The sequence below is a fragment of the Hyposmocoma kahamanoa genome, unplaced genomic scaffold (assembly GCF_003589595.1).
Source record: "Hyposmocoma kahamanoa isolate Upper Pololo Valley unplaced genomic scaffold, ASM358959v1 63, whole genome shotgun sequence".
Lineage (NCBI taxonomy): Eukaryota > Metazoa > Arthropoda > Insecta > Lepidoptera > Cosmopterigidae > Hyposmocoma > Hyposmocoma kahamanoa.
Window position 1 is genome coordinate 3,700,444 of NW_020653851.1, and position 25,436 is coordinate 3,725,879.

The following is a 25,436-nucleotide window of genomic DNA, read 5'->3' on the forward strand; positions in this document are numbered from 1 at the left end:
AACACTAAAAAATAATTGATTTGTATAACAAATACAAAAAATTCTCAAAAGTGTTGATTCAATGATAGCACTGCCTGATAAAAGGTTTTTGGAATTAATAAAAAGTAACCCTATATTAACATTAACAAAAATAGTGCGAAAATATGGCCGCGATTTGTTCATTTTTGTTCAAACTTATGAAAATCTACCTATACAGTAGGAACCTGGCTTTGTATGACTATAGCTTGCAGAACGGTACATAATAAAGATTCTTAGATACTAAGTCTGCAATAAGAAAAAATCCATCACCGACCTAGAGGCCTCAAGTTTTAGTTTGATTTAGTCGATACTTTGTTTATGCAGAGCTGTCATCAGCTGTTCTGTGTAAATGTTAGTACCTACACGAACAAAACCTATGAGACCTCTGGGGTCTCTCATAAAGAAAACTTGTTCATATTCTTCGATACCATTAAATAGAAATAAAACCTACATCTTGTATAAAACTATTTGCACGAAATTGAAAAGGTTCGTCTAGGCCGGTGAAGTATATTTCTCAATTGATTCTGGGCTCACGGTCTAGTTAGCGAATAAACGAAATACCTGCTGATTTTCACGTTAGGCGCTGATTATTTCTTAATAACAGCAGATTACTATCAGCGTCCAGCGTAAAAAAACGTATCTTTATTAGTAGACAACTACTTCGTTCACTATCGTTTATCAGACTTAAAATTAAATATAGATAAAGCTACTTAAGTCTAACCCACACTCCTAATAAGGCATTAACAATTGTGTAAAAATAAAATAAACAAACATAATTTAAAAAAAAACATAAATCATTATTCAGTTTCACACACTTCCAAACTCCTAATTTGGCTTGTCTAAATTATTTTTCATTGACTTGAAATTGACTTTGGTAGCGCTGTGACTAAGCATATTCCAGGTTCCGGGATATGCGGTGCGCTTCACGTATAACGTATAACCAATATCGGAAACTAATTTATAGTTTTATTTTGGTCTAAGTTTTAAAACTTGTCCTCTTTATTCATAGCGGAATTCCTAAGTTTTAAGGTCTAGTTATTAAAGTGACAATTTGGCACATTTATATGCTGATTTTAAAGGGTTAAATCACATTTACCAGCACGCTTCAGCACTTCATACATCCATTTTTATACCGCTTCAGCATCAAATATATTACAGATTTTCCCATATAAAATACATTTTTAGATAGAAGTAGTGCTGTAGCGTGGTGGGTAGTAAGATCCGCCCCTTTTTGTATAAAAAATAAGTACGCATTTGACCTCCATCTCACCGGATGGAAAGTGATGATGAGGTCGACGACGTAGCATACACACCTAAATAATGCCTATTCACTCTCGCCTTGAAAAGGTCCAAGTTATAGCGTTCGGGGAATAAGTTCGCAGGTAGGGAATTCCACTATCTAGTCGCTCGCTACATAAGTGTGGAAGCGAAACGCTTCGTACCAATCCTGGGAATATCCACAACATAGGGGTGGAATCCCACCCCCGTTTATTCCCCCGATGAGGGAAAAGGGAAGACGGAATCAAATTATGCAATTCCATCGCACATTCTCCGTGATATATCATTTGAATACCGATAAGCAGACAACTTTACGGTGGTATTCAAGCTCTGCAGCTTCGTCTCTACTAATTCCGAGTCACCTATAAGCCTCTTTGCACGCTTGTCTATTGAATCCAAGGTGGCCAGTAGGTATTTAGCAGAGCCATCCCATAAGTGGCAGCAGTACTCCATACACGGCCGGACTTGTGCTTGGTACAGCTGAAGCAACTGTCCGGTGTGAAGTATCGCCTCACCTTAGAAAGGATGCCAAGCTTCTTGGCTGTGTTTGTGGCCATGCATTCAATGTGTCTGACGAAGTTCAGACTGGACGACAGATCGATTCCAAGTAGCTGAAGACGGTAGGCTATCGGTATAGATATATCACGAAAAGTCGGAGTCAGGTGAAAGGGACTCTATTTAGTGGAGAAAAGACACGCCTGCGTTTTGGTAGCATTAAATTTTACAAGATTGGCGTCGCCGCAATCGGAGACTGCCTTAAGTGTCAAACTCAAACGACTAACCATGGACTCTCGACAAGACTGGATTTCTTCTCCACTGACCCTTGCATTGGTCAAGTACCTGTCCACAATTGTGCTGTCATCAAACCCTTAGTTAACAAATTAAAGTTTGGAGATGTTCAAAACAGAATTTTTACCAGTGATAACAATATTCAGTACAAGCGTCCTTAAGGTGCAGTTGTTGATAACTTCGTAATTATGTCAGTTTACCAGTTCGCATACCATAAAAATATATTACAATTTTAATTATAATTATTATAATCCCTTAATTTGTATACGGGTCAATCAACTTTTGCACCGACAGTATTACATAGTAGTTCTTGATTTTTTTTAAATTATTATTAGCTGTTCCGTGTATAGTCACCTATTTTTTGGTACTCATCAGTCTTCAAGAAAATATTCAAAATAAAAATATTTAGTTTCAAAATTTTATCTCCTGCGTTTTCTTTAAATTTATGATAAAAATAAGATAAATTGGTACTTTGTGAGTGTTCTATCGAGGCTACGGACAAATTGATGTGTTGTTATTTATTATAAAAATGTTTTTTTTAATTTAGGGAAAGCCGATTGTCGGTAAAAAAAATAGACTGACCCATAGATGTATTTCTCAAAGACAATAACTACTACTTTCTCTCTTATAAATTATTGTGTTACATTTAATAGAAACAAAAGGAACATCAGTCACTAAATTAAAATATGACCCTAGGGTCTAAGGAACAACAAAGAAGCAATCAAACACACCGTATATAACGTGTAACTTAGTCCATAAAATTGTAGTAAAAAACTTAACAAAATATAAATTATATATGTATAATATTCATTTTTATTTGTGCGAGATTCTGATGTAAACATATTAAAGCATTAAATGCGTATTACAAAAATAAATGCAATATTTTCACACGTTTTATCAGGGTTCCGTACGATATCAAATAAATATGGAGCCGCAATGTCTTAGCTACGTATGTAAATTAAGCAATCTAATTCATTAGTAAAATACCATGAGTATGGCACACCGACATTGACATTGTTGTGGTTAAAAATAATAAATAATTAAATAGTGCAATAAAAATAAATGCATTTATAAGCAAATAATTGTATTATGTACTTATTAACTACTTTATAAAAATTAAAGTTATCGTAAAAAATAAGTCAGTTGGAAGACGATACTAAATGGAATGTGAAGTCAAAAGATTGTGCGATTTACAATTGAGATTCAATGGAATGAAATATATCATGAATATTTTAAAAATTTAACTTTCGAGATTGATATTCAATGTTTTTCTTCCTTTTGTAAATCTTATCAGAGCAACGTAATAGAATGAGCGAAGTTGATGGCCCATTCTTAAGGCGATAAACATTTTTTATAAACGTGATATTTTATAAGTGTAATAAATAGCTTAAACGTGTCAGATTGTAAAAAGTAAGTCAAAATACTTTTTTTTTATTTGCGATTCAATATCTACGGTTTTAAATATGTACTAAAGTTAATTTGTATGAATTGATACCCCACGATACTATATTAGTTGTCATGTGCGATCATCGAGAATATGTGCGATATATCTCTCTCCATATGGGGTGGGGTCGGGTCCATCTAACTCTCTTTCGTCTCCTACATTCGCATCAGTCAAATATTGAATTTGAAAAGAAAGATTCAATTTAAGAAAAGCATTTCAGTTTCACTACTTGCAAAATACCCTATTGTAATAATTTGTCTTCGTTCGATATAACGGTCGTAAATTGTCAGCGTTAATCAGTTCCTGCACTTGCCGTACCTATGCAGAACAACAGAGCAAGGATAGAGTTATACGAAACTACTTTTTTTATGATACCAAATGACGGGACGAACAAATCGTGCACCTACTGGCAAGCGACACGCCTGTCCATAACAATTGCAGTGCCACTCGAAACTTTAAATCACAAGGATCACCCAGGAGCACTGCCACAGCGTGTGGTAATTCCCATAAGGGAGATGCCACACGCGCGTTGTGTCGGCGTAGCGTCGTCACAACTGGGTTATACATATAAATTAGAACGACGTGCCACACGGCGCGTTGAAACAGCGCGCGTCGGCAGAACAGCTCGTGCGGCATCTCCCTTACAGTTGCAATGGCGCTCAGAATTTTATATCGCAAAGATCTAAGGGGCACTGCATTGCGCCTATTACCCATAAGTTGACAAGTCATATCTGCATGTACGGTTTCACCAGCTGTACTTTTTCTTACTTGTCTAAGTTTGGAACGAAAGATTTTTTTTCGGACATATCATCGCATACTATATTTGTTTTTTTTTCAAAGAAACCAACACTACCGCCGTTACTTGAAAGGGCGCATGTGACAAAAACTCAAAATCAAGAAAATAAAGTTAAAGATTTCAAACTGAAAAATATCTACTTTTTTCTTGCACAATCTTCACATCACAATAGAAATAGTGACAGAACGGCCTTTTTTTACTTATGACGGCTGTACCATGACAAAATTTTATGTCACATGCGCCCTTTCGACTAACGGCGAACATTAGGGGCTATTTACAGGTGCCATGAGCACTGCTTTTTGACTATTGACGACACGAGGAGGTCCCTGGCTCGATTCCCGTTAGGACCAATTTAGAAAATGAACTTTTCTAAATTAGTCCAGTAAAAATGTGCCAGATAATCACACAAAGATCTGGTCTCATACTGGGGAATTTCCTGTACTGCATGACCTTGGGCATCTTGGTTGTGGTTAGTGGTTTGGGTGTTATTTAGTACCCCAAAGTGAATTCCGTTACTGCACTCATAGTACACAGGGAATTCCCTTGTTTAAGACCAAGCCATTGGTGTGATATGAATCACACTAATGACTTGGTCTTACAGGGTATACAGATGTGGCGAGTGCGCCGCAAATACGCGTATTTGCGAAAGGCTCGCGAATTGCACATGTGCTTTACGTTGTGCGATCTGTTCGCATGCTATTCGAGCGCCACATATATTAACATGTATTTAACTGCACGCATTCAGCACGCGTGTTCGCGCGCGCAGCGCACATGCAGCGCGTCCGCGGCGTATTCGTCAGATCTGTACGCACCCCAAAAAAAAATTGCGTATTATGTAACTTATATTCCAGAATAAGTTAGAAGGAATAATAGCATCTCAGTAAGCGGTGACTATGGAAGAGGAAATGTTGGTTTCGATGAAAAAACTATTATATCCAATTTTCGATTCTAACAAAAAAAATAGTTTAATTCCAATGTGTAGCAATCGCAAAACTTTAGACCTCGATATACTTCTGTAAGAATTCACACCTCTCCCATTTCTGTCGGTCAATATGTCTGACAGTGAATGTCCCGCTGTAAGTCCCAATGGCATTCAACTTACTCACTGTAGGTGCCTAGTTTCAAAAATCACTCCACAATTTTAACAATACACTAAAATAAGTAAACTATCACAAGTTTGTGCGCGAATTACACGAGTGCTAAAGCTTATAAATAAATTGTACTATTTCAAAGCGTAGCAGTGCCTATCCTAGTGGATGAATATTATTGTACAATTCCTCTTATCAACGAACGATTCAAAAATAAGCCTACACTATGTTCTGGTCAATTATTTACCAACTACACTAATGTGTCTCACAAAATTTGACACTTCGGATTTCATATTCGAGAACCGGTCTCGAATTAACGCAAAAGCTCCATTAATTTGGAATTTAAAGGGGTGCATTGACTTGCGAACTTGTTGGCCGAATGACAGGCATAGATATGCCAACGCCAACGGATTAGGTACTTAATTAGTTTACTACAATAAATGTATATGATTATATTCTCTTGATTTCTAACTTGACTTATAGAATCTCTGTCTGTCGGCCAACATATTTGCCAGTGAATAATTTCTTTTATGTCATTACTATATTACCCATAGAAACGCACGCAGCTAAGAAAGTAGAGCAAAAGTACGTCGCCGCAAATAGTGAAAGATTATTTCAAGAAAGTCTGCACAATCTAAGTCATATAACTTGTAAAAGGGAAAATGTCTAGTTTCTCACTGCGTTTTGTTCCATACCGCTCTAACTATAACACGCCACTAAAATAACGGCGGGCGGGAATCAGAAGAGTTCGATGACCTTCTTCCGCAGGTATTCCTTCAAAGGCGCGTAGTAGTGATGACGGAGGGAGACCAGCTCGGGCTTACGTTTGAGCGGCCGAAGCGGAGCCCAGTCGGTCTCGAACACCAGAAGAGTTAAGACCGCGAGGGAGATCCATACGAAGACGAAAGAAGGTACGAACGCGCGGAGGAGGCTGAAGGGTCTCGGTGGGGGTTGTAAGGCGGGAGGGACAGGCGCGGGGGGTGCTCTCCATTCCTCGTTGCTAGAGCCCCCTCCCGCAGCCGTCGGGGGTCCCGTGTGCGTGATGTGCGTGTGCGACGTAGCCGCCGACTCCGTGGAGGAGTGCTCGAAGGAATCGCGCGGGTTGTAGTCCGAGGCCAGCGCTGCATCGCAATTGACTTCGTCAAGAATTAAACACGTTGTTAGTGCAATTGCAAACTGCTTTGTGAATGAAGATGATTTTCACGGCCTTATTACGATACGTCCAATCCCCTAGTTAACAACCCTTAGTGGTGGAATATTTTCTTCAAATTTAAATGGGACCACTTCTGAGGTACCCTCTTTCCAACAAAAAAGAATCATCAAAAATCGGTTCACAAATACATAAAAAAAAACATACAGTCGAAAGAGAACCTCCTCCTTTTTTCGAAGTCGATTAAAAATTATGCTCCCAATTTTGAGAAAAAGAAATAAAAAACTAAAATCAAAATTCGAAAAAATAACAAAAAAAAGCAAAGTAACAAAAAACAAAATAAAAACAGAACAGGTCCAAGTGGTCATTGCAGGTATCGAGACATTGTAGACAATCTTTTCAGGGGAAATGAAACTATTTTTTTACACACTCACAGCTCACAATCCGGATAGTTTCCGGTCATTTTCGGACTAGTTGCTCACTACCTAATTTCCGTGGCAATTTTTATTATTTAAATTTTCAAGTATATTATCGTATAATTATTAAATAATGTTTCAAGATACACTACTCGAATATTAAATAATATTGCAGGGTAAAATAAATTGCCACTGAAATTAGGTAGTGAATCCGAGAAATACCGTTTCATTTTCAATGTAGCAATCACGGAAACTCTGGAATTTCTTTTTTCATTTGATCTACGTGACATCCATAATTGAGGCTATCAACGTAAAAGTTATATTATATTACTTTAAATGGTACCAAAGTACATATACAGACTGTATATTTGAAAGTGGGACATACTTATAGAGTGCGTTATATTCCTGATTCTGAACCCAAAGAAATAATAAACTGATGAACTTAAACTATACAAAACAATATCTTTTTATTTATTTTTTATCGACTACTACTTGTGAACAAAATTAGTTATCGAAATCTATGCACATCACTATTATTGCTCCGACGCAACGGCGATCGGGGGTGGGGGCGCGGGCGCATCTGAAAATTGGAGAGACAGTGCACGCGCGACCTTGGCCTAGCGAAGGCACGTACATTATTTGTACTTCCGCTCGCCCGATGTGGCTGCACCCCGGCGAACGGGCCTCTCGCCCGCGCAAAATGGATATTTATTCTAACGTCGAATTGACTAAGATGGTGCTACTTTACGCAATAACTGGTGATAGTGTGAGGCGAGCTATTGAAATGTTCCCAAATCGGAGTTTACGCGGAGGAGGTGAACAGTGTCGAAGTGTTGCATAAGAGGATTATCTCAGCATTTTATACTGTGAGACAAAATGTGTTTGTGTTGAACAATTTAAAACAAAATTAACTACGACGTGCTAGACTATGCATTGTGGAAAACGGTGGACATTTTAAACACCAGCTCCATATCGCGTAAGTGTAAATAAACTGTAAATAACTAAAAAATATCATCGTTGTAAATAATTTGATTTCACATTTTTAACTACGCTAAAAACCTCAATTCTTATTAAATTATAACTAGTTACTAAATCATAAACTTATCTTATTTTAGTACGTAAAACATTTCGACGATAGTTCAAACGTAAAAAATAATTAGCATAAATAAAAACGCAATCACTTCGATAACAGCTTTTTTCATCGTAACATAAATATGCGTAGGTTGGTTTAGTTTGTGATTTTTATTTTCTAGAGAAATGAGGTGCTTTGTCGGTTCTAAGTAGGAAGGGAGATGTGAAATCATTGTTATTGTTGCTGTCTCACTCGGCACTCGCTCGGTAGTATTCCCATTGCACTCAAAATCAAGCGTAAAGGGAATCGGTTTATTCCTATGTACACATCAAAACACATTACTTGATTTATTTTTTGTTCTATCCCATATCCAAATTTTATTTTAGTCTATATTAAGTTGTAACATGATTTACTATGACATGTATGAATATGTCTCACTTTCAAATATACAGCCTGTATAATTATTTTCTATTTGGATGATGTTTTTCGCTTCTCGCCCGTGGACCACCTGTCTGACTCACCTCGGTGGACCATGGGCAATTATTCTTATCAATTCTGCCTTCACGTATAAAAAAAAATTAATAATTAAATATTTTTATTATAAAAACATTTGCGCTGATAGCCTCAATTGTTCACGTTAATTTACTGTACATTTTTTTCCCTCGCCCCTTAATATCTAGAGGTATAATCCCCTATTGCTACGACAGGCTGTGCCACTCCTTCCGCTAATCCAAAGTAACCAATTTTCTTTCAATTAAAGAACTTGTTTCCCATGCTGCATGTTGCTAGCTACATTATTAACAGTAGTGGATATATAAATAACCCACGAACACTTTTAAAAAAAAACCTAATTGTAAGTAGTATGAATGTAAACAAAATGACAACAATGGTGCTAAAATCATTAGGCGTTTAAGTGAAAAAACGCACGGATAATCAGAAAATTTTACACACATAAGTCTTAATTTTAGACGGGTGGAGGGGGCAGCACAGTATACTAGTACAAGGGGCTATGCCCCAGTTAGCGAAGATGTGAAACAAGAATGATAATGGAGGTAATACCTATTCTAGTTTCGGCAATATGGCAGGCGCACTGACCGGGCTTGTCGTCGCCGAGGGCCGAGGCCGATGCCGCCAGTGCGATGTCCACCGCCGGCCCGGCCAACAGGCAGCCTCCGTTGCAGGCCTCGCTGGCCGAAACCGACGCGCTCTCTTCCAAAGGAGCACTGTGTGTCGAACGCGGCAAGCTGCTGTACCCTTTAACAATATTGCACTTGACCTTTTCGTCCTCCTAGGGGATGCTTTTCAGAAATACACCTTCATGTTGGAATTATTTTTATAAAAATCCCTTCGTGTTCACTGAATGAACCCTGCAGTAGAAAGTGTTTGTCATCCGTTTCTAGTTGTAATTTTCATAGATCATAAAATAAATCTTAAAAAATTCTCAGTACCATGTACGGGTAATATTAACCTAATTAAGAAAGATGTAAGTAAACAGCAAAATACTTTTAAAAAAAACTGCATATGTAAACCGAATTGAGGCTATCAGCGCAAAAGTGGTGTAACCACAATATTTTTTTTCTTCACGATATTACTTTAAATGATACTAAAGTCGGAAGCATACTTTCATGTACATACAAAAAAAATTAAATATGTTTTATACATGAAAATAGTATCCAAACATAAAATAATTATGTACTTCAGTATCATTTAAAATAATACTGTAGATAAAAAAAACTATGTGGGTTACACCACTTTTACGCTGACAGCCTCAATTGTTCATTTCTATGAATAATAGAATAGATAGATTTCAGAGGACACTAAAGTCAAGATAAGGGAAATAGCAAATAAAAGACAGAGACAGAGAATAATAAATACAAATGGACTGTTAGAGCCTAGTCTTTATTGGTAAATCTTAGATTTATATGAAAACAAATAAATGGATTTTACATGTTGCTACCAATAAGGAGTAGTTGAGCCATTGGGAAATACACTTTTATAAGCACAAGTAAGAAGAAAAACAGAAAGCGAAAAATAGAAAGAGAGTGAAAGAAGGAGAGGAAGAGAAAAAGAAATAATGAGAGAGAAACAGAGATTGAGAGCGAAAGAGAGACTGAAATGAAACTAGAAAATAAATGAACTAAGTCCTCTCTTTACTAATTTTGTAATGGCTAACGTATTCTAATACAGTTGAGCCATTGGGAAATATAGTTCTCACAGGCACAGTCACATCACTGTACAACTAGTCAAGCCTAACATTGGCAGTTGAGCCTGAGGTATTAAAGAAAATGATTGGTTTCTTACCAAAATCTCCAGTCATAGGAGTCGACGGTGTTGCAGGAACACTTGACGCTTTCCTTTTGCCGCCACTCGTACTAGAACCCTCGTCCTGCATACAACACGTTGTTATTCAAACTATTTGATACCAGACGTGTTTATAAAGGCGGCATCACACGGCACGAGCTCACAATTTTTTTAAATTGTTATTCAGACACATGCTACTTAAATACTTATTGTTAAGAACTGGTTTTATCTGATTTTAATTATTGTCTGTATAAAAATTTAGAATTATTTTTTAACATCCATCATGACTATATGCGTCTCTGCTTTTTACAACATTTTAGTTCGAGTTTGTATAAAGAATGGAAAAAAAATAAAGGAAAGTCCCTTAGAGGATGGAAAACAAATAAAGGAAAGTCTAAGGTGTTTTATGGAAGAATACGTAGCTGGCCATCTGTTGAAAAAAAAAAACAAAATATCCGCCATTTGCAAAACCCATAATTGTTATGTTGTGAATCATATTTATTCATACAAGAATGTGCGTTTATTTTATCGCAAATGCGATGAAAAACATTGTACGTATCACGGACGGTACGAAAATACAAAACTCAAGTTATTAAAGCCCTCAGTCGTCGGCTTCGGGCTTCTAATAGATTCTCGTTAGTAATTTCTTATTTATCGTCTTTAATACACAATGTACATTATACGGCTCGAGCGAGTTTCGGGCTCGTTACAGGTACCGTGGACAGGGCTGACTGAGATGGTAAAGTCATAAACCAATTATGTCTAACATTAATGCAACCTGAGAACTCAATAAACAATTTATAATTTTTTTAGTTAGTTGACTGAATAGATTTCCTGTTGCCCTTATACTACTAGCCTATTCTTATTCTTGCTAATACTCCAAGGTTATTGGAGGATCAAGGGCATAGGCCTTAAGAGACGGCTATTAAGATTAATGTGTTAGAAGATGTGAAACCAATGGAGGACCTGATGATCCCTAGGCGCGAGCAGCCCGTCTCGTTCGAGAATTTCCCTCTCGGTGCGACCCACGTACTTGAACTTGGTGCCCCATGAGAATAATCCGCCGCCGGAATACACACACGCGTCTGACGACGATGCCAATCTGTAACACAGACAAAATAAAGGCTATATAATCTGCGACCATGGACAAGCCAGACGTGACTGTACTCGTGAATTAAATAAGAAAACCTAGTTTTGTTTCAGGATATCAGGGAGTAGAAAGATGTTAGCAGCAGTTAAAAATATCAAGTTCTTAGGTTTTCGCGATTGTTACACATAGGAAATGAAACTATTTTTCCGGATTTAAATCGCGTATATTTGTTCTGGTCACGGTTGACTGGGACCTGTAAAGGGCCCGAAACGTCGTCGGTCGGTTTGTTTGAAAAAACAATATACGCATTTTAAATCCGGAAAAATAGTTTCATTTAAAAAAGCCTAGCAGTTAAAAAATTTTAAAAGCCAAGAAACACGCATTACGAGACATTGACACATAAATTGTATAGAAATTAAAATTACTAAGAAATATATATACAGGGTGGAAATAACGATGGGACATGAGGGGAAAGTACCTTAAATGATACCTTAAGATAGCCAATTTTACTTAAAATTCTTTCATTCTTTTATTTCTATTATTTTTCTTAATATGAATAATTGCATTTTTTTTAATAGCTTACCTAAACCGGGAAGCGAACCAACTAAAAATGCATAAAAAAACTAACTATTTTATTGTACTAATCAATGATATCAATGATAAGGATAAACTCAAATATTTTTTTACACACTCTTAGCTCCGCACTAGGGAAACCCTGCGTCGCGGGTGCCATGAACACACACATACACAACCACAAATTACGCCCAAACTCACGAGAGAAATAAATGTAGGCCATAGAAATATTTCTCCCGGCACGGGAATCGAACCCAAAACCTCTTGCGTGACAGTCCAGCATGAGGCAGTTGTAAATAAACATTGGGTCTTACAATTAAAGACCCCCTTCATGTCCCATTGATTTTTTCCACCCTGTATACATAACACGCACGTATACACGTGTACTTTATAGAAATTGAAATGATAAAGAAATTCATACGTACAAAAGCGCAACACACACGTACATATATGTACCTACGTTTGACATGTATTATGACAAAAAATAATAGGCAAAAATAAGGTAATAGTTACGTAAAGAATAGCATTTGTTCGATAGCACAACACCACACATGGCGGCAGGACGCGCCACTCGGGCACTTGAAGCCCACTGTGTGCTTTTTCTGAAAATAACAGTTTACGTTTTATTGAATATCATGATATTTTACCTAACATGATATTCATGTTTCTTGTGAAAATACTCTAGTTTGTTATTATTATTGATACAAAGCGATTAACACAAAAAATCATTCGATCTGACTGGACTTAACCAGCGTCTATTGCCACACCGGGGCCACAATCTCTTACCAACTAAGCTATAGATCAAGTCAACCAAACTTAGTGCAGATACCATTAGAGTCAGCAAATCTTAGGGCGCGTTCTCATTATGTCGTGACGACAAATACTCGTGCAGTTTAAAGTGTCGTGGCTTGTATATTTAAAAAAGGTTGTTTACATATAGAACGACACGATTAACTGTCGATCACGCCTTTTTAGACGTTACGACGACAGACTGTCGTGACAATGGGAAGCGCTAGAACGACAGTCGTCAGACGATAAATATAACGTTACGATAAAAATGTAACGACAGATAATCGCAACTCAAACCATTCTGTCGTGCAAACGACAAGGCGACTGCCGTGAACTGTGCCATGACTGTAGTGGGAACAGCTACACACGCACGATAGTCGTTCAACGATATAGTCGTGATATGGGACCAAGCTAGACGCGACAGACGTCTAACGATAAATAAAATGTTACGACATAATGGGAACGCACCCTTACGTATTTCTTTACGTGCTTTTTCCTGTGCCTCTGCCACGAGATGACTGTGACATTTGTCGCTAACGACCGCGTAAGTTACTTCAAAATTTTGTTTGGCAAATTATACAGCGCCTCTAGCGGTCATAAGAAGAAACAACATTTTATATACAAACATTTTACGCGGTCGCTAACGAGAACTGTCACTGTAATCTCATGATAGAGGCATAGATCTTTGTATGGGTTTGTGTTGTTCGATCTTTGTATCCAATAATAATAAAAGTTTTTAATACATAAGGTACCTATTTAATCAACATTCTTAATATAAATTTGGATGACAAAGATGGTAACGGACATTAGCGCATTCTTCTGAAAATGATGCAATTTTGATATAGTACTGAGAAAAATAATATTCTTATTCAGACATGTCCATGCGTTTTTGTAGTCTATGGTACTTTTGAGATAATACCATTCAAAAAAAGAGTTTTGCATGCTTCATTGATGACACGGACCTCAACTCTCAATTTATTGAATAAATTACCTCAGGGTAATTAAGGTGCACAATAAACATGCGCCCTTCGAAGTTGATCTTGTGGACCTCGGACCACTTGAAGTGATGCGTCTTGCGACCTCCTTGGAACGTCATTATACCTCCGTGGTTGATTCCTAGGTATAATTGATTGCCTCTATGGTCCTGCGTACAATATTTCATATAAGATTATTTTTTAAATTAATCGCTGTATTTACGTGGCATTGTATAAAGAAAATAGTAGTACTAAATGTTCTTAATATTACAAGGGAAAAAATACCCTTTAGTCTTCTAGATAGAGACAAAAATGTAATCGAAGGCTGCGCACTGGGCTACACCTGGGCTAGTGTCCCGATACTGAGGCAAGATGACCCAATGCTGGGGCAAAGTGCAACAAGGCGCAGGTGTGTGTCCGTTCTTACCTTAACAGGATGTGGATCAATGCCATACGTATCCAGCTGGCATGCAATTTTTAGGAACTGCCTCTCAGCCTCCTGTGTGGACATGCCTTTAACACCGCCACTGCCACCCGGCGTACCCTCAACCGGTTCTCTGTGTATTTCCTGAAAATATAGAATTTACGCAAAGTATAATCAATTTGAATTAAAACTAGAGATGAAATGGATATCCGGTAATTATCCGATATCCGGCCTATTTTTACTATCCGGCCGGACACCGGATGTTTAAAAGTAAGAAAAAATTCATAAGCAGTACGCCAAATAAATTTATTTGTTGATTAAAGATAATAGTAATAGGATAAACAGTAACTACAGGATCGTTGACCATCTGTTTATTACTTGAAACTGAAAGAATTATGAAGTTAGATAACGTTACCTCTAAATTTGTTACTCTAATTTCAATAAAGGCAAATTATGGTGGATGAAGACCAGTTGTTTTTGCATTAAGTGGTAAAAGTTGGTTCTATTTATTTTCATAGACCAGCTTCAGAGGACAGTTTTTCACTATAAACTCTTACAAACTTTGTTAAATTATAAGTACTACTTTTTATTGCCAGACGACCAAATTGAAGGATCGCGATCACGATCGTTTTGAACTGTCTTCAAATACAATGTAAAGGTACCTACAATAATGAAATGTGTAAGTAGATTTTTTTTGGTAAGTCTACCAGACTTAGACTCAAGGCTTAGAATTAGTTAGATCACAGACAAATTAATGAAATCAAATTGAAACACAATAATAATCGATCGAGTCGAAGCGATCAAGTGCTAGGCTTATACTTATAACAACTAGAAATTTTAATATAGCCAAAGAATGATGTAACTACTTGTTTCCTTCTTCAGCGCCCGAATTTGCGATTTTATTTCACTGTTAACTGTTTTTCTGTTATGAATTTGTTTGTATTATCGAATAAATTAATCGGTTTTATAAAAATCAAGTGGCCACATTATCGTCAGTGTGCAATCATTCACGAATCAATAACCGTAAACACGTAACAGTAAACCGGTCGCGACATGTTTACGGCAGTACGCGTTAGTGGGTAAGATATCCGGCGGCCGGATACCGGCTATCCAGCCTAAGTGCTCGCCGGATATCTGGTATCCGGCCAAATCACTATCCGTTTCATCTCTAGTCAAAACTGAAGTGTTTGACACATCACAGAGTCATATCAATGGGTTTCTAGGCCTATATTAGAAAGTTCTAAATCATCAGGAAAATTCTTTAAAAAAAAACTGAGTCGTATTTGGCACGCAAAGCCGACGAATCGTAAACCGGTGCAATGCTATCACGTAATTATTTTAATCACTAGTACGCTCAGTGTCTTATTCACAATAAAATTTAGTATGTTCATGTGCAAATGTGTAATAACAAAAACTTTAATTATTTGAACTGAAATGTTTTTGAGAAATCGCGATATGATTGTATAGTTTGAATTTTCTACTATTTACTTTACTATAGTCGTCACAAAATAATAGATCATATTTGACAGCTAAACCAGTCGATAGTATGTAACTTTGAATGCAATCAACGAAACAGTAAATAAGCAATTAATAACTTATTGGGTTTTAAAAAAATACATAAATTTTATTGAAGGTCTATACGTTATGAAAGAAACATATTTCAAGTATTATTTTCGCAGGAATTCCAAAATAAAATCCAATTTTGAGTTACTCCGAAACGTCTTATAAACAGTTACATCTTCAGTCTAATTCTTTTTAATAATAGTGTTGTAACCAATAAGCGCCGACTATCATCGAGTCAAATCGGTTTCACTTTAAAAAAAATGACTTATTTAATTACTAAAGTCGTCACAAAATAATAGATCATATTTGACAGCTAAACCAGTCGATAGTATGTAACGTTGAATGCAATCAACGAAACAGTAAATAAGCAATTAATAACTTATTGGGTTTTAAAAAAAATACATAAATTTTATTGAAGGTCTATACATTATGAAAGAAACATATTTCAAGTATTATTTTCGCAGGAATTCCAAAATAAAATCCAATTTTGGGTTACTCCGAAACGTCTTATAAACAGTTACATCTTCAGTCTACAAAGAAATAATTCTTTTTAATAATAATGTTGTAACCAATACGCGCCGACTATCATCGAGTCAAATCGGTTTCACTTAAAAAAATGACTTATTTAATTACAAAAACAAAAATTTTAAAGTGCTTACAAAATTAGACTGAGTATACTAGTATTTATAGTAGACAGAACCGTAAAGTCAGATTTGTATTTCCTTTTCTTTATCGCAAATTCTGAAACGGCAACACTGATGTCGATTTAGCGTCACTCTGCATCGGCGCCCGCGCAGTCTTTCGCCGTCTTGGAAGTTGACTGTACGCTTGGTTATTCGTGGTGTTTTTTCTTGTGACTCGGCTGTGCTTTTGGACTACTTCTATTTTCAATCTCGTTGACCTTGGCTTGGATATTTTGGACTTGATTCTGTGTGAACTCTTTTTCAACATGTCGAAAAGAGGACGTGCTTTAAATAGCCAGACTCGCGAACTGGTTGTGAAATTACACGACTATTTCGAAAGGGAGTCACTTAATGGTGGACCTCTATTACCAGTGACACAAGTGCAAAATCGCGTCGCAAGTGCACTTGGAATCGGCAAAAGAACGGTACACACCATCATACAAGAAAAATATGGGCCTTCCGGCTCTCAAGAAAACGTATTACATACGCCTAGAAAGAGGAAGAAAAGCAAGCCTGTAACAGGTATCGACACGTTCGATGCAGACGCTATTCGTAACCATGTTTATACATATTATACTAGACACGAGTACCCTACTGTGAGTAAATTGTTGGTATCACTTCGAGAGCTTGGCTTATTTACTGGGAGTGCTACCTCACTGATTACAATTTTGAAAAAAATTGGTTTTAAATACAAGAAGTCTGACAAAAGAAATATTATGATGGAAAGACATGATTTAATATTACAAAGAGTTTCATTTTTGAGAGAAATGAATAAAATTACAAATTGGGATAATGTTGTGTTTATCGATGAGACTTGGTTGAACTCAAACCACACAGTACCACAATCATGGACCGACGACACTAAAGCATCCAGCTCGAAAGTGCCAATGGGAAAAGGTGGTCGCCTCATAATTTGCCATGCTGGATCAGCCGGGGGAGGTTTCGTTAATAATGCTTTACTAGCATTTGAATCAAAAAGTACAAAAGAATATCACGAAGAAATGGACGCAAACAAATTTAAAGAGTGGTTTAAAACTTTACTTCAGAACCTCCCCGAACAATGTACAATAATTATGGACAATGCATCGTATCATTCGGTTCAAATAGATCGAGCGCCGACTCAGGCAAATAAAAAGGCTGATTTGGTGGCATGGCTACAGAGGAATGGTGTCGAAGCTGACATGGAGCTATTGAAAGTGGAATTGTTAAGATTAGTGCGAGAGCATAGACCTACAAAACTTAGGTATGAAATTGATGAATTGGCACTTGAGCATGGACATAAAATTATAAGGACACCGCCGTACCACTGTCAATACAATGCTATTGAGTTGATTTGGGCTCAAATTAAAGGTTAATATTTTTGCATTTAATACTGTTATTTTAAATTCGTATATATTAAGACTTATTTTGTACTAGTAGCATATTTTAATAAAGTACAAATGTAAAGAGGTAACATAAAAACTTTCGAATTTGTAATATCACTGTGAAGGAACATTACTATTTTACAACAGTGTTTTTTTTTACAGGCTACGCAGGACGTAATAATACTAAGCCACCGTTCTCCACAAAAAAAATGATGACTTTATTAAAGGAAGCATGTACTAAAGTAACAAAGGAAGACTGGAGAAAGGTGGTGGAAAAAACTAGAAAACTAATAAAAGAAGATTTTGACAGAGATGTTAATATTGATAATTTAATTGAAAACGAGTTAATTATATGGACTGGTGAAACTAGCTCAACAGATGGTTTTGGTTCATCTTCCGATGACGTTGATAAATAAAAAATTCCAATAAGGAGGTCTTTTGTTTTACTTCAGAATTTTGTTATTTACGTACAGGTTATCCTCGTGAACTATGCTAATGTATAACTACAATACAACAACAAGTACAGGTTGCCGTTGTGCTCACTTAAAATACTTACTTATTATTTCTATTAAACTGTATAACGTTTAAATAAATGTTGATTGATATATCTAGAACTGAAAAGCAATGAACAGAAAAATAACCTAAACGATTACAAACTCCTAAAATTTTTAATCGATTTCTCGTGAGAATCGTTTAAACTGGTTACCGATATTGCAGTTCACATCACTATTTACGTTGCGATGACATGTGTCAAATATGATCTATTATTTTGTGACGACTATAGTGAACTACACAATGTGTAATAAATCGCCGGATGAACACGTAAGATGAATGATATCTTGGTGGATTGATATTCTGTCTTCTTTCTCAGTGTTGCAACACGTCTTGTTTAAAAGGCAACACTCAAACTTTTGACTGTTAATAAATTTTTTTTAGTCAAACAGTTGTTTCAATGTTGTCAACTGATTAACAGAAACGGCAACGCTGTCCAAAGTTTTAACAGATAATAAATAGAAAAAGAGCTGTAATCATCAACTTGTCCTGCCTTTCGTATTTAGTCGGCTGGTCCAACTTTATTCCAGCTAGTAAGCTTTCATTATAAGACTGAAAAAAAATTATTTTATGTCCGCGAAAAAAATTCCATCTGTAGAAAAATTTTATTTGAGAGGGAATCAACATTTTTATTTTTTTCAGAATATTTCTTATAGCTTGTATGAACTTTTTCAATTAATGATATAGCGTGACTTGTGACATCATCGGACTACGGCAAATACAGCATCAGCAATACGTACTTTTTACTCCATAAATATGTAACTCGCACACTTTGTCCGTTAGAACAGTATATAACTAACAAGGTCACATTTGCAAAATGACAATTTACGACCTTTCAGGAGTGACGTTTAAAGTTTATCTTTATATTTATATATAGTATATAAGGATGTTTATCGTTTTTATGCTTAAATAGGAGAGACAAAATTTCATTCATGCATGTAGTTCATATTATCTTTATGACTTCCATGTGATAATTAAGCATTTTTGACAACATTTTTGAAAGCAATTATTTACATCATAAAATAAAATAAAAAAATTTCAATCGAAAAATTGTAAAATTATATAATTGTAAAATGTATGTCAGTAAAAAACGTTTTTCATCAAAATTGTATGTTGGAGTAATCAGATTACGGCGAATTCGACATACAGAAGCTGACATCCATATTTTACTCCACTTATAGCATAAATTATTACCTGTATTCTAGCTTCAATTGAATCCGTTTGCCTTAACAGTAATCTCATTTCAGATACATAATTTCCCACATGTATGTTCGGATCGTAGTCGCCGAGCTCAACTGAAAACAAATGACAACTAATTACAACAGCAATGCTAATAATAATACACGCATCAAAAGTGTCTAGGGATCAAGCACGTATTTGCCAATTACTAAAAATCAGGTTAGGTATTTCATTTCGTTTTTAACACTTATCGAGTATATAACCAGAAATAGAGGCGAAATGTCGTTTAATTTGTTTGAAAACTATTCTGCCAAATCATTACGGTGACAACTGCACTTCGATTGGCCAACCCTAATTCGAAATAAATGATGGATGTCGTCAATTGTTTCACTTCAAATCGACCAGTTTAAGTTAAGCTTTGCTATAATGGAGGAATATTGAAAAATTACATAATTTAATATTTAATTACCGATGAAATGTGATTTCGTTTGTTTTGTAATTAGATGTTTTGCTGTTTTTCCCACACTACCGCATGGAACAGCCCCGATTGTTAGAGATATTATCTTTTTTACAATAAATACAGAATATTTTTGGAATATACGGAGACGTACACACAAGTCAGTTGTTGGCGCTTTACTATTTCAGCTTTCTAATTTGTGATTTCAACGCAAACTAGAGTTGATAATTTTAAAAGGCCCATTAAAAATAAGGCCCATTTGCCTGATGAATTGTCAGTGATGGATGGCCCTTATTTCTTCTCTATTTCTGGTTCTATACTCGACGTTAACACCAACGATATTTTTTAGTCAATTTCATAATTCGAATTGAAAATTAAATTGACCAAAAATAATCCATTGGTGTTAAAAAAAATTAATTAAAAACCCTGATTATCAGTAATTAGCAAAAACGTGCTTGATCCCTAGACACTTTTGATGTGTGTAAAAATCACTGAAAATCATTACGACCAAAGTCGTAAGTTACAAATTTTAATGTGTAAAAGACAAAAACGTAGTTTGTATGTCAAATAATACTTCTTCTTTTAAATGTTATGGCCCCGTTAAAATAATCGATGATTTTCGCCAATGTCCAGTTGAGGAACGCACGCGTTTTAACTTAAAAATTGACCGGTGAATTTCGACAGAATTCACTGAGAGGAGAATTTACAAATCTACAACATATCTTTCTAATTTGAGTCTACAATGACAGAGAACTAACACAGACTATTACAGAAACAAATTGTTTATTTTTAATAAATTTACACAGCACATGCACAAAGAAAGAATGGACTAACGTTAGAAGGAAGTTGATATTAACGGGACCGGTGATTTTAGGAGGGAGGATCTCATACAGAGGAGTGACGATACGTTTACAGTCAAATAACAGGTGCTCGAGGGAAACTTCTGCCAGACCACATTCGCACAGGGAGTGGTCTCGAAGACGGATCTCAAATAAAACTTAGATTTTCGATTTCGAATGAGTAGTCAAAACCGAGAACCAAGAACTAAGTCAGCTGTAGAGCCTCTATTACTGTTTATTTGGAGATAGGACAGGACATAGTAGCGACCGGCGGCGGCGTAAATTCAGGGTGGCATTTCCGTACAATTAAAATGAATTACGTTCCTATCTACGTACATCACATTCACACTACATTATAATTTTTAGGTGATTGTTTATTTTTTTGTATAATATCGACGTGTTCACTGTGTGGCAGACGGATGATGCCGTCGCTAGATAAGAGAAAAGAGTCTGGAGGAAAAGTGCACTTGTCATTGCTGCAGGGACACCTACGAGGAGGGCAAACTTGAAAGCATCTGCCTCCTTAGTACTGTATCAAAACTTCAACTCATCAACTTACTCTGTATAATAAGTGCTCCTAGCATAGCTGCTTCATTTGCCGTGCAATACAATCGTCCGTGGAGCAAGTCCCGTTTCAACTGCAAGTAGACCTGGAACCTAGTCACGTCCTCCTTCAGGAGCAATGGATTCGGCGGGTAAAACTTGACTCGGAAACTGAATAGTATTGGTGACGCATCTATAAGACAATGGATATAATCTTAATTAATTAAACTATAATTTACAAATTAAAAATGGAGCCATCACTTTTTAAAACTGTAATAACACAATCAGTATGAAATGTGTAAAATTTGGAACTACGGTATTAATATTGCAGCTTACACTTTGCAGCAATACATACAATTACAACAAGCTGGATAATGACTGAGAAGTATCACATTGGTGTTCATAGTAAAAAGTCAAAATACAAAAAAGAAATTTGACCAATGGCTACAGAATTGCTTGAGAATTGCTGATATGTCCAATTGAGTATAAATATTCGCTCAGATGTGCGCGCTTGAGTCGTGTTCTTATCTTACCTACAGCGTAAATTCTGAACTATGTGCGCACAACACCCACTGATTGGTGCTGAACAAAATATGTTTGATCAGGCGCTTACCTTTTACTTGTTTGAGTATCAACTTTGCCATGTGCAACCAGTGCTGTAACAATCACAAATTAAACATTAATTAAATCTCACATTTATATTTATTGGATTGTAACTTAACCTAAGTTAGTTTACAATTTTGGTCTTCATATAGAAAATTTACCCAGAAGGATATTATAATTATTAATACAAAGATCGAACACTCAGAAAAAGCACTCAGAAAAAATTCCTTCGATCCGGTCGGAAGAAATTTTCTGAGTGTTCGATCTTTGTATTAATAATTATAACAAACTAGTGGAGTAATCTCACAAAAAAATAATTGAATATCAATTCAATAAAAATTTAATTAATACAGAAGAATATTCCTGCCCATTTCCTGAATTCAATACTTCTCTGTCCACAGACACATCCCATTCCCAGCTAAAAAAGAATTAAATTTCTCAGCACTATATTGATATATTAAAAGTTTTTGGTGTGTTTTTACTAGAATTCACTAACTTCGGTTACCTGTTACAATTTATTTAAAAACTGCTAAAAACAAAATTATGTTTTTTGTTACTTATGAAGTTGGGTATAGAGTAAACAGCATGCCCAATTTTTAAACTTAAATAAGGCATTAAATTTCATGCCACTATATAATACAAATGGTGCAAAGTGTAAGCTTCATGTGACACTGCACTTGTTGCTTTATTTTTTTTAAAGTTTATCTTCTTTGTTATTAAGACCTGAAACATTTAGCTGTATATGTAATTGTCTTGTAATGTCAATCATTGTGGATAGTTTGTTCTACCTGAAGTAACAATGCCGTGAGAGCCTCCCTCCAATCTCTCGTAATTTGAAACAGGATCTCACAGTGGAGTAGTTTGCATAGTACGGTGTAACAAGCTACTGCATATGGCAGGTGCAGGGGTCTTACCTATGTCACCCAATCTTTTCCAAGAATAGTAATACAGTTTTAGCCTTCTTCTCCAATGGAGACTCTCTTGAAATGCTCTCTCTGGAGAAATGCTCTTGTGTATGTAGTTTCAATATATTATTATATATTTCTAAACCCATCCCCCTTTTATTTTATTTTTATATACACATGTGATGTGAATGTCTAATATGTGCTTTTGTGTTGTCCCTTTTGAGATTCTCATCATACCCAACAGATTGCCGGCTATCCAACCGTACATAGCCACACTAATGTAAAAATTTTTTTTCAACCCTGACATTGGCAGAATCCATGTGAAAATCAATGGAGCCCTTATAAAGAAATTGGAAATGCTCTTATTGAAATTAGTCTTTTATAGTCACATAATGGAAGTTTCTTAAAAAATAGCAAGAATATTTATTTCAAAAACTTACTCTTTGACCCCCAGCGTCCACATAACGCAGCCCAAAGTAGTCTGTCTCTGTGAGATTTAGTTGAGAGCATACATGGTCGAGCAAATATTTTCCTTTATAACTTGGCTGTAATCAAAAACGTTTTATATTCTTTTATAACGCCAAGTGACCAGACAAACATGAGATGAACAAGTCTCGCCTGACCATAACACTTGCAATACCACTCCGAGCTTTAACTCACAACGATCTCAAGAGCACTGCCACTGCAATCATCACTCTTCTCACATTACTGCTTGGCAGAAATAGGTACAGTGGTAGTACTTCCCTGAATGCAACTCTTTCACAAGGAGCTCTACTGCTACTAAATAATAATAATATTTTAGCTACCTAAACATTGACAAATTTTTAAGGTAAAGGAAACATAATGTTTAAATAACAGTGTTTACAAATAGACGATACTATAAAATTCTTACAGTATATTCTCATAAAGTCCAAACTGTTAAGAGAAACTTTTGATGGCAGTAGTAGTAACTGATGAAAGAAAAAATTACAACGTCAAGTAATACGGTCAAATGAGAGAGGTCCATACTACTATAAACAACTTCCTTATGCACCAATAGCTCAGAAGCTTGGCGTTAAGAAAATGATGCTACAAAAAATTGTTAACATTTTAAATTTTCATGGCTATAATTGATGGCACAAGAATATGACTTAAAATATTTTCTGTAAGCTAAAAACGAACACCCAAAGTTCCATACAAATAAATAATATTATAAATAATGGGCCCGGCGCCTAAGTTATGTGTTTCAAATTCGTGATTAATGCCTCTTAATATTGCAAATGATCATCTTCGCTGAGTTTGATGTGTAACAAATTATTTATTGGAACAATTGTAAAATTCAAATAAAGCAAATGAAAAATAAATTTCTGAGGGGTCTGAAGCAACAACAACATTGAACTCTTCAGAAAATGCTACTAGCGAAAAGTCAAAATTTTTAAAAAGAATACTAAGCTAAAGACATCTTATAAAGACAAAAGTCCTGTGGTTTAGTAATACTATTATAAGCGAACGAAACTATTGCAAAAGAATTTAAAAAATAAATTCCGCAGCAATTCGGTGAAATAGTCAAGTATTTCTGAACTGAATTTTTTGACATAAATATTTAACTCGTAAAAAGCATTCATACAATAAAAAGTGAAGTGAAGTGACTGATTAATAAATTCACAAAATCTGCATTCAATATTAACAAATAACTTACGTGAAATTCACATTCTAATATCTCAGTATCCTCTAAAAGTCTCACAGTACATTTATAAACAATATCACCTCGGCTCTTGAACATGATGATAGAATGATTCCACAACACTATTTGAGATACAGATATTATTTCCAACTCGTCATGCTAATTAACACACTGCGTTAACTTAATTTAGTTCCCATTATCAAGTTTTAGTTAGCAATTTTCAATTGTTTCAATTCCGATTACTTCGCATCGCCTTGAAAATGAAATTTTAGGTGTGAGAAGTGGAGAGGGGGAAGGAAAATTTGACATTTGACTTTTCTTTTCGTTCGGAATGTATAAGCCTAGTGTAGAGAATTTGTGCCGGTTTTTCTACACATTTTTTTTTACTTTGCTGAATGCCGACATTATTGTGGTTTACAAATGCACCTAAAATATTAAAACTATGTATAAAAAGAACCAATATAAGAGAAAGTAAAAATAACGTGAAAATAACAAAGAGGTTTATTGCGGTTTATTTCACAATGTCAGAATTTACTATTTTTGAACGTAAAATATGGCAACGCAACACCGGAAGTGCCGTTTAGATGTTCAATGTTACTATTAGATGAAACCTTTACAACGATTTCGGTAAAAAAGGATATTTGCTAAGGTCTTACGCTTAGTGAAAGATACACTCTTGGACACAACTTTTGAGCCACCTTGAATTTTTATCTTGAAAGACCTAAAATATAAAAATATTGTTTTATTAAAGAAAAAGTTTTTATGAAGTTTTAATGCTGACAAGTTCCCCCGTTATTATGGTGTGTCGTTGTTCCAAACTTGAATTTACGAATTTGAAAAACGGAGAAAAGTTGTGATTCGTCATTGTTTTTAAAGAAATAAG

General features: G+C 35.7%; 1 protein-coding gene across 4 annotated transcripts in view; it reads right to left on the reverse strand.

Moving 5' to 3' along the window:
• LOC113230462 (FERM domain-containing protein 5) overlaps positions 1-24,652 on the reverse strand; it is a 143,786-nt gene extending 119,134 nt beyond the window's left edge. The window contains exons 1-12 of one of the 4 annotated variants that reach the window (XM_026464406.1): positions 24,569-24,652; positions 23,331-23,435; positions 21,996-22,038; positions 21,399-21,575; positions 19,559-19,659; positions 14,206-14,346; positions 13,796-13,948; positions 12,529-12,617; positions 11,319-11,454; positions 10,353-10,437; positions 9,147-9,305; positions 5,332-6,534 (exon numbers count right to left, since the gene is read on the reverse strand). In XM_026464406.1, coding sequence (XP_026320191.1) covers positions 6,152-6,534; positions 9,147-9,305; positions 10,353-10,437; positions 11,319-11,454; positions 12,529-12,617; positions 13,796-13,948; positions 14,206-14,346; positions 19,559-19,659; positions 21,399-21,575; positions 21,996-22,038; positions 23,331-23,435; positions 24,569-24,652 — 1,656 coding nt within the window. In that variant the 3' untranslated portion in view covers positions 5,332-6,151. Of the gene's footprint in view, positions 1-5,331; positions 6,550-9,110; positions 9,306-10,352; positions 10,438-11,318; positions 11,455-12,528; positions 12,618-13,795; positions 13,949-14,205; positions 14,347-19,558; positions 19,660-21,398; positions 21,576-21,995; positions 22,039-23,330; positions 23,436-24,568 lie in introns of those variants that run through there. The other 3 variants (XM_026464405.1, XM_026464404.1, XR_003310494.1) reach the window with 3 other exon arrangements.
• Positions 24,653-25,436: the final 784 nt, after the last annotated feature.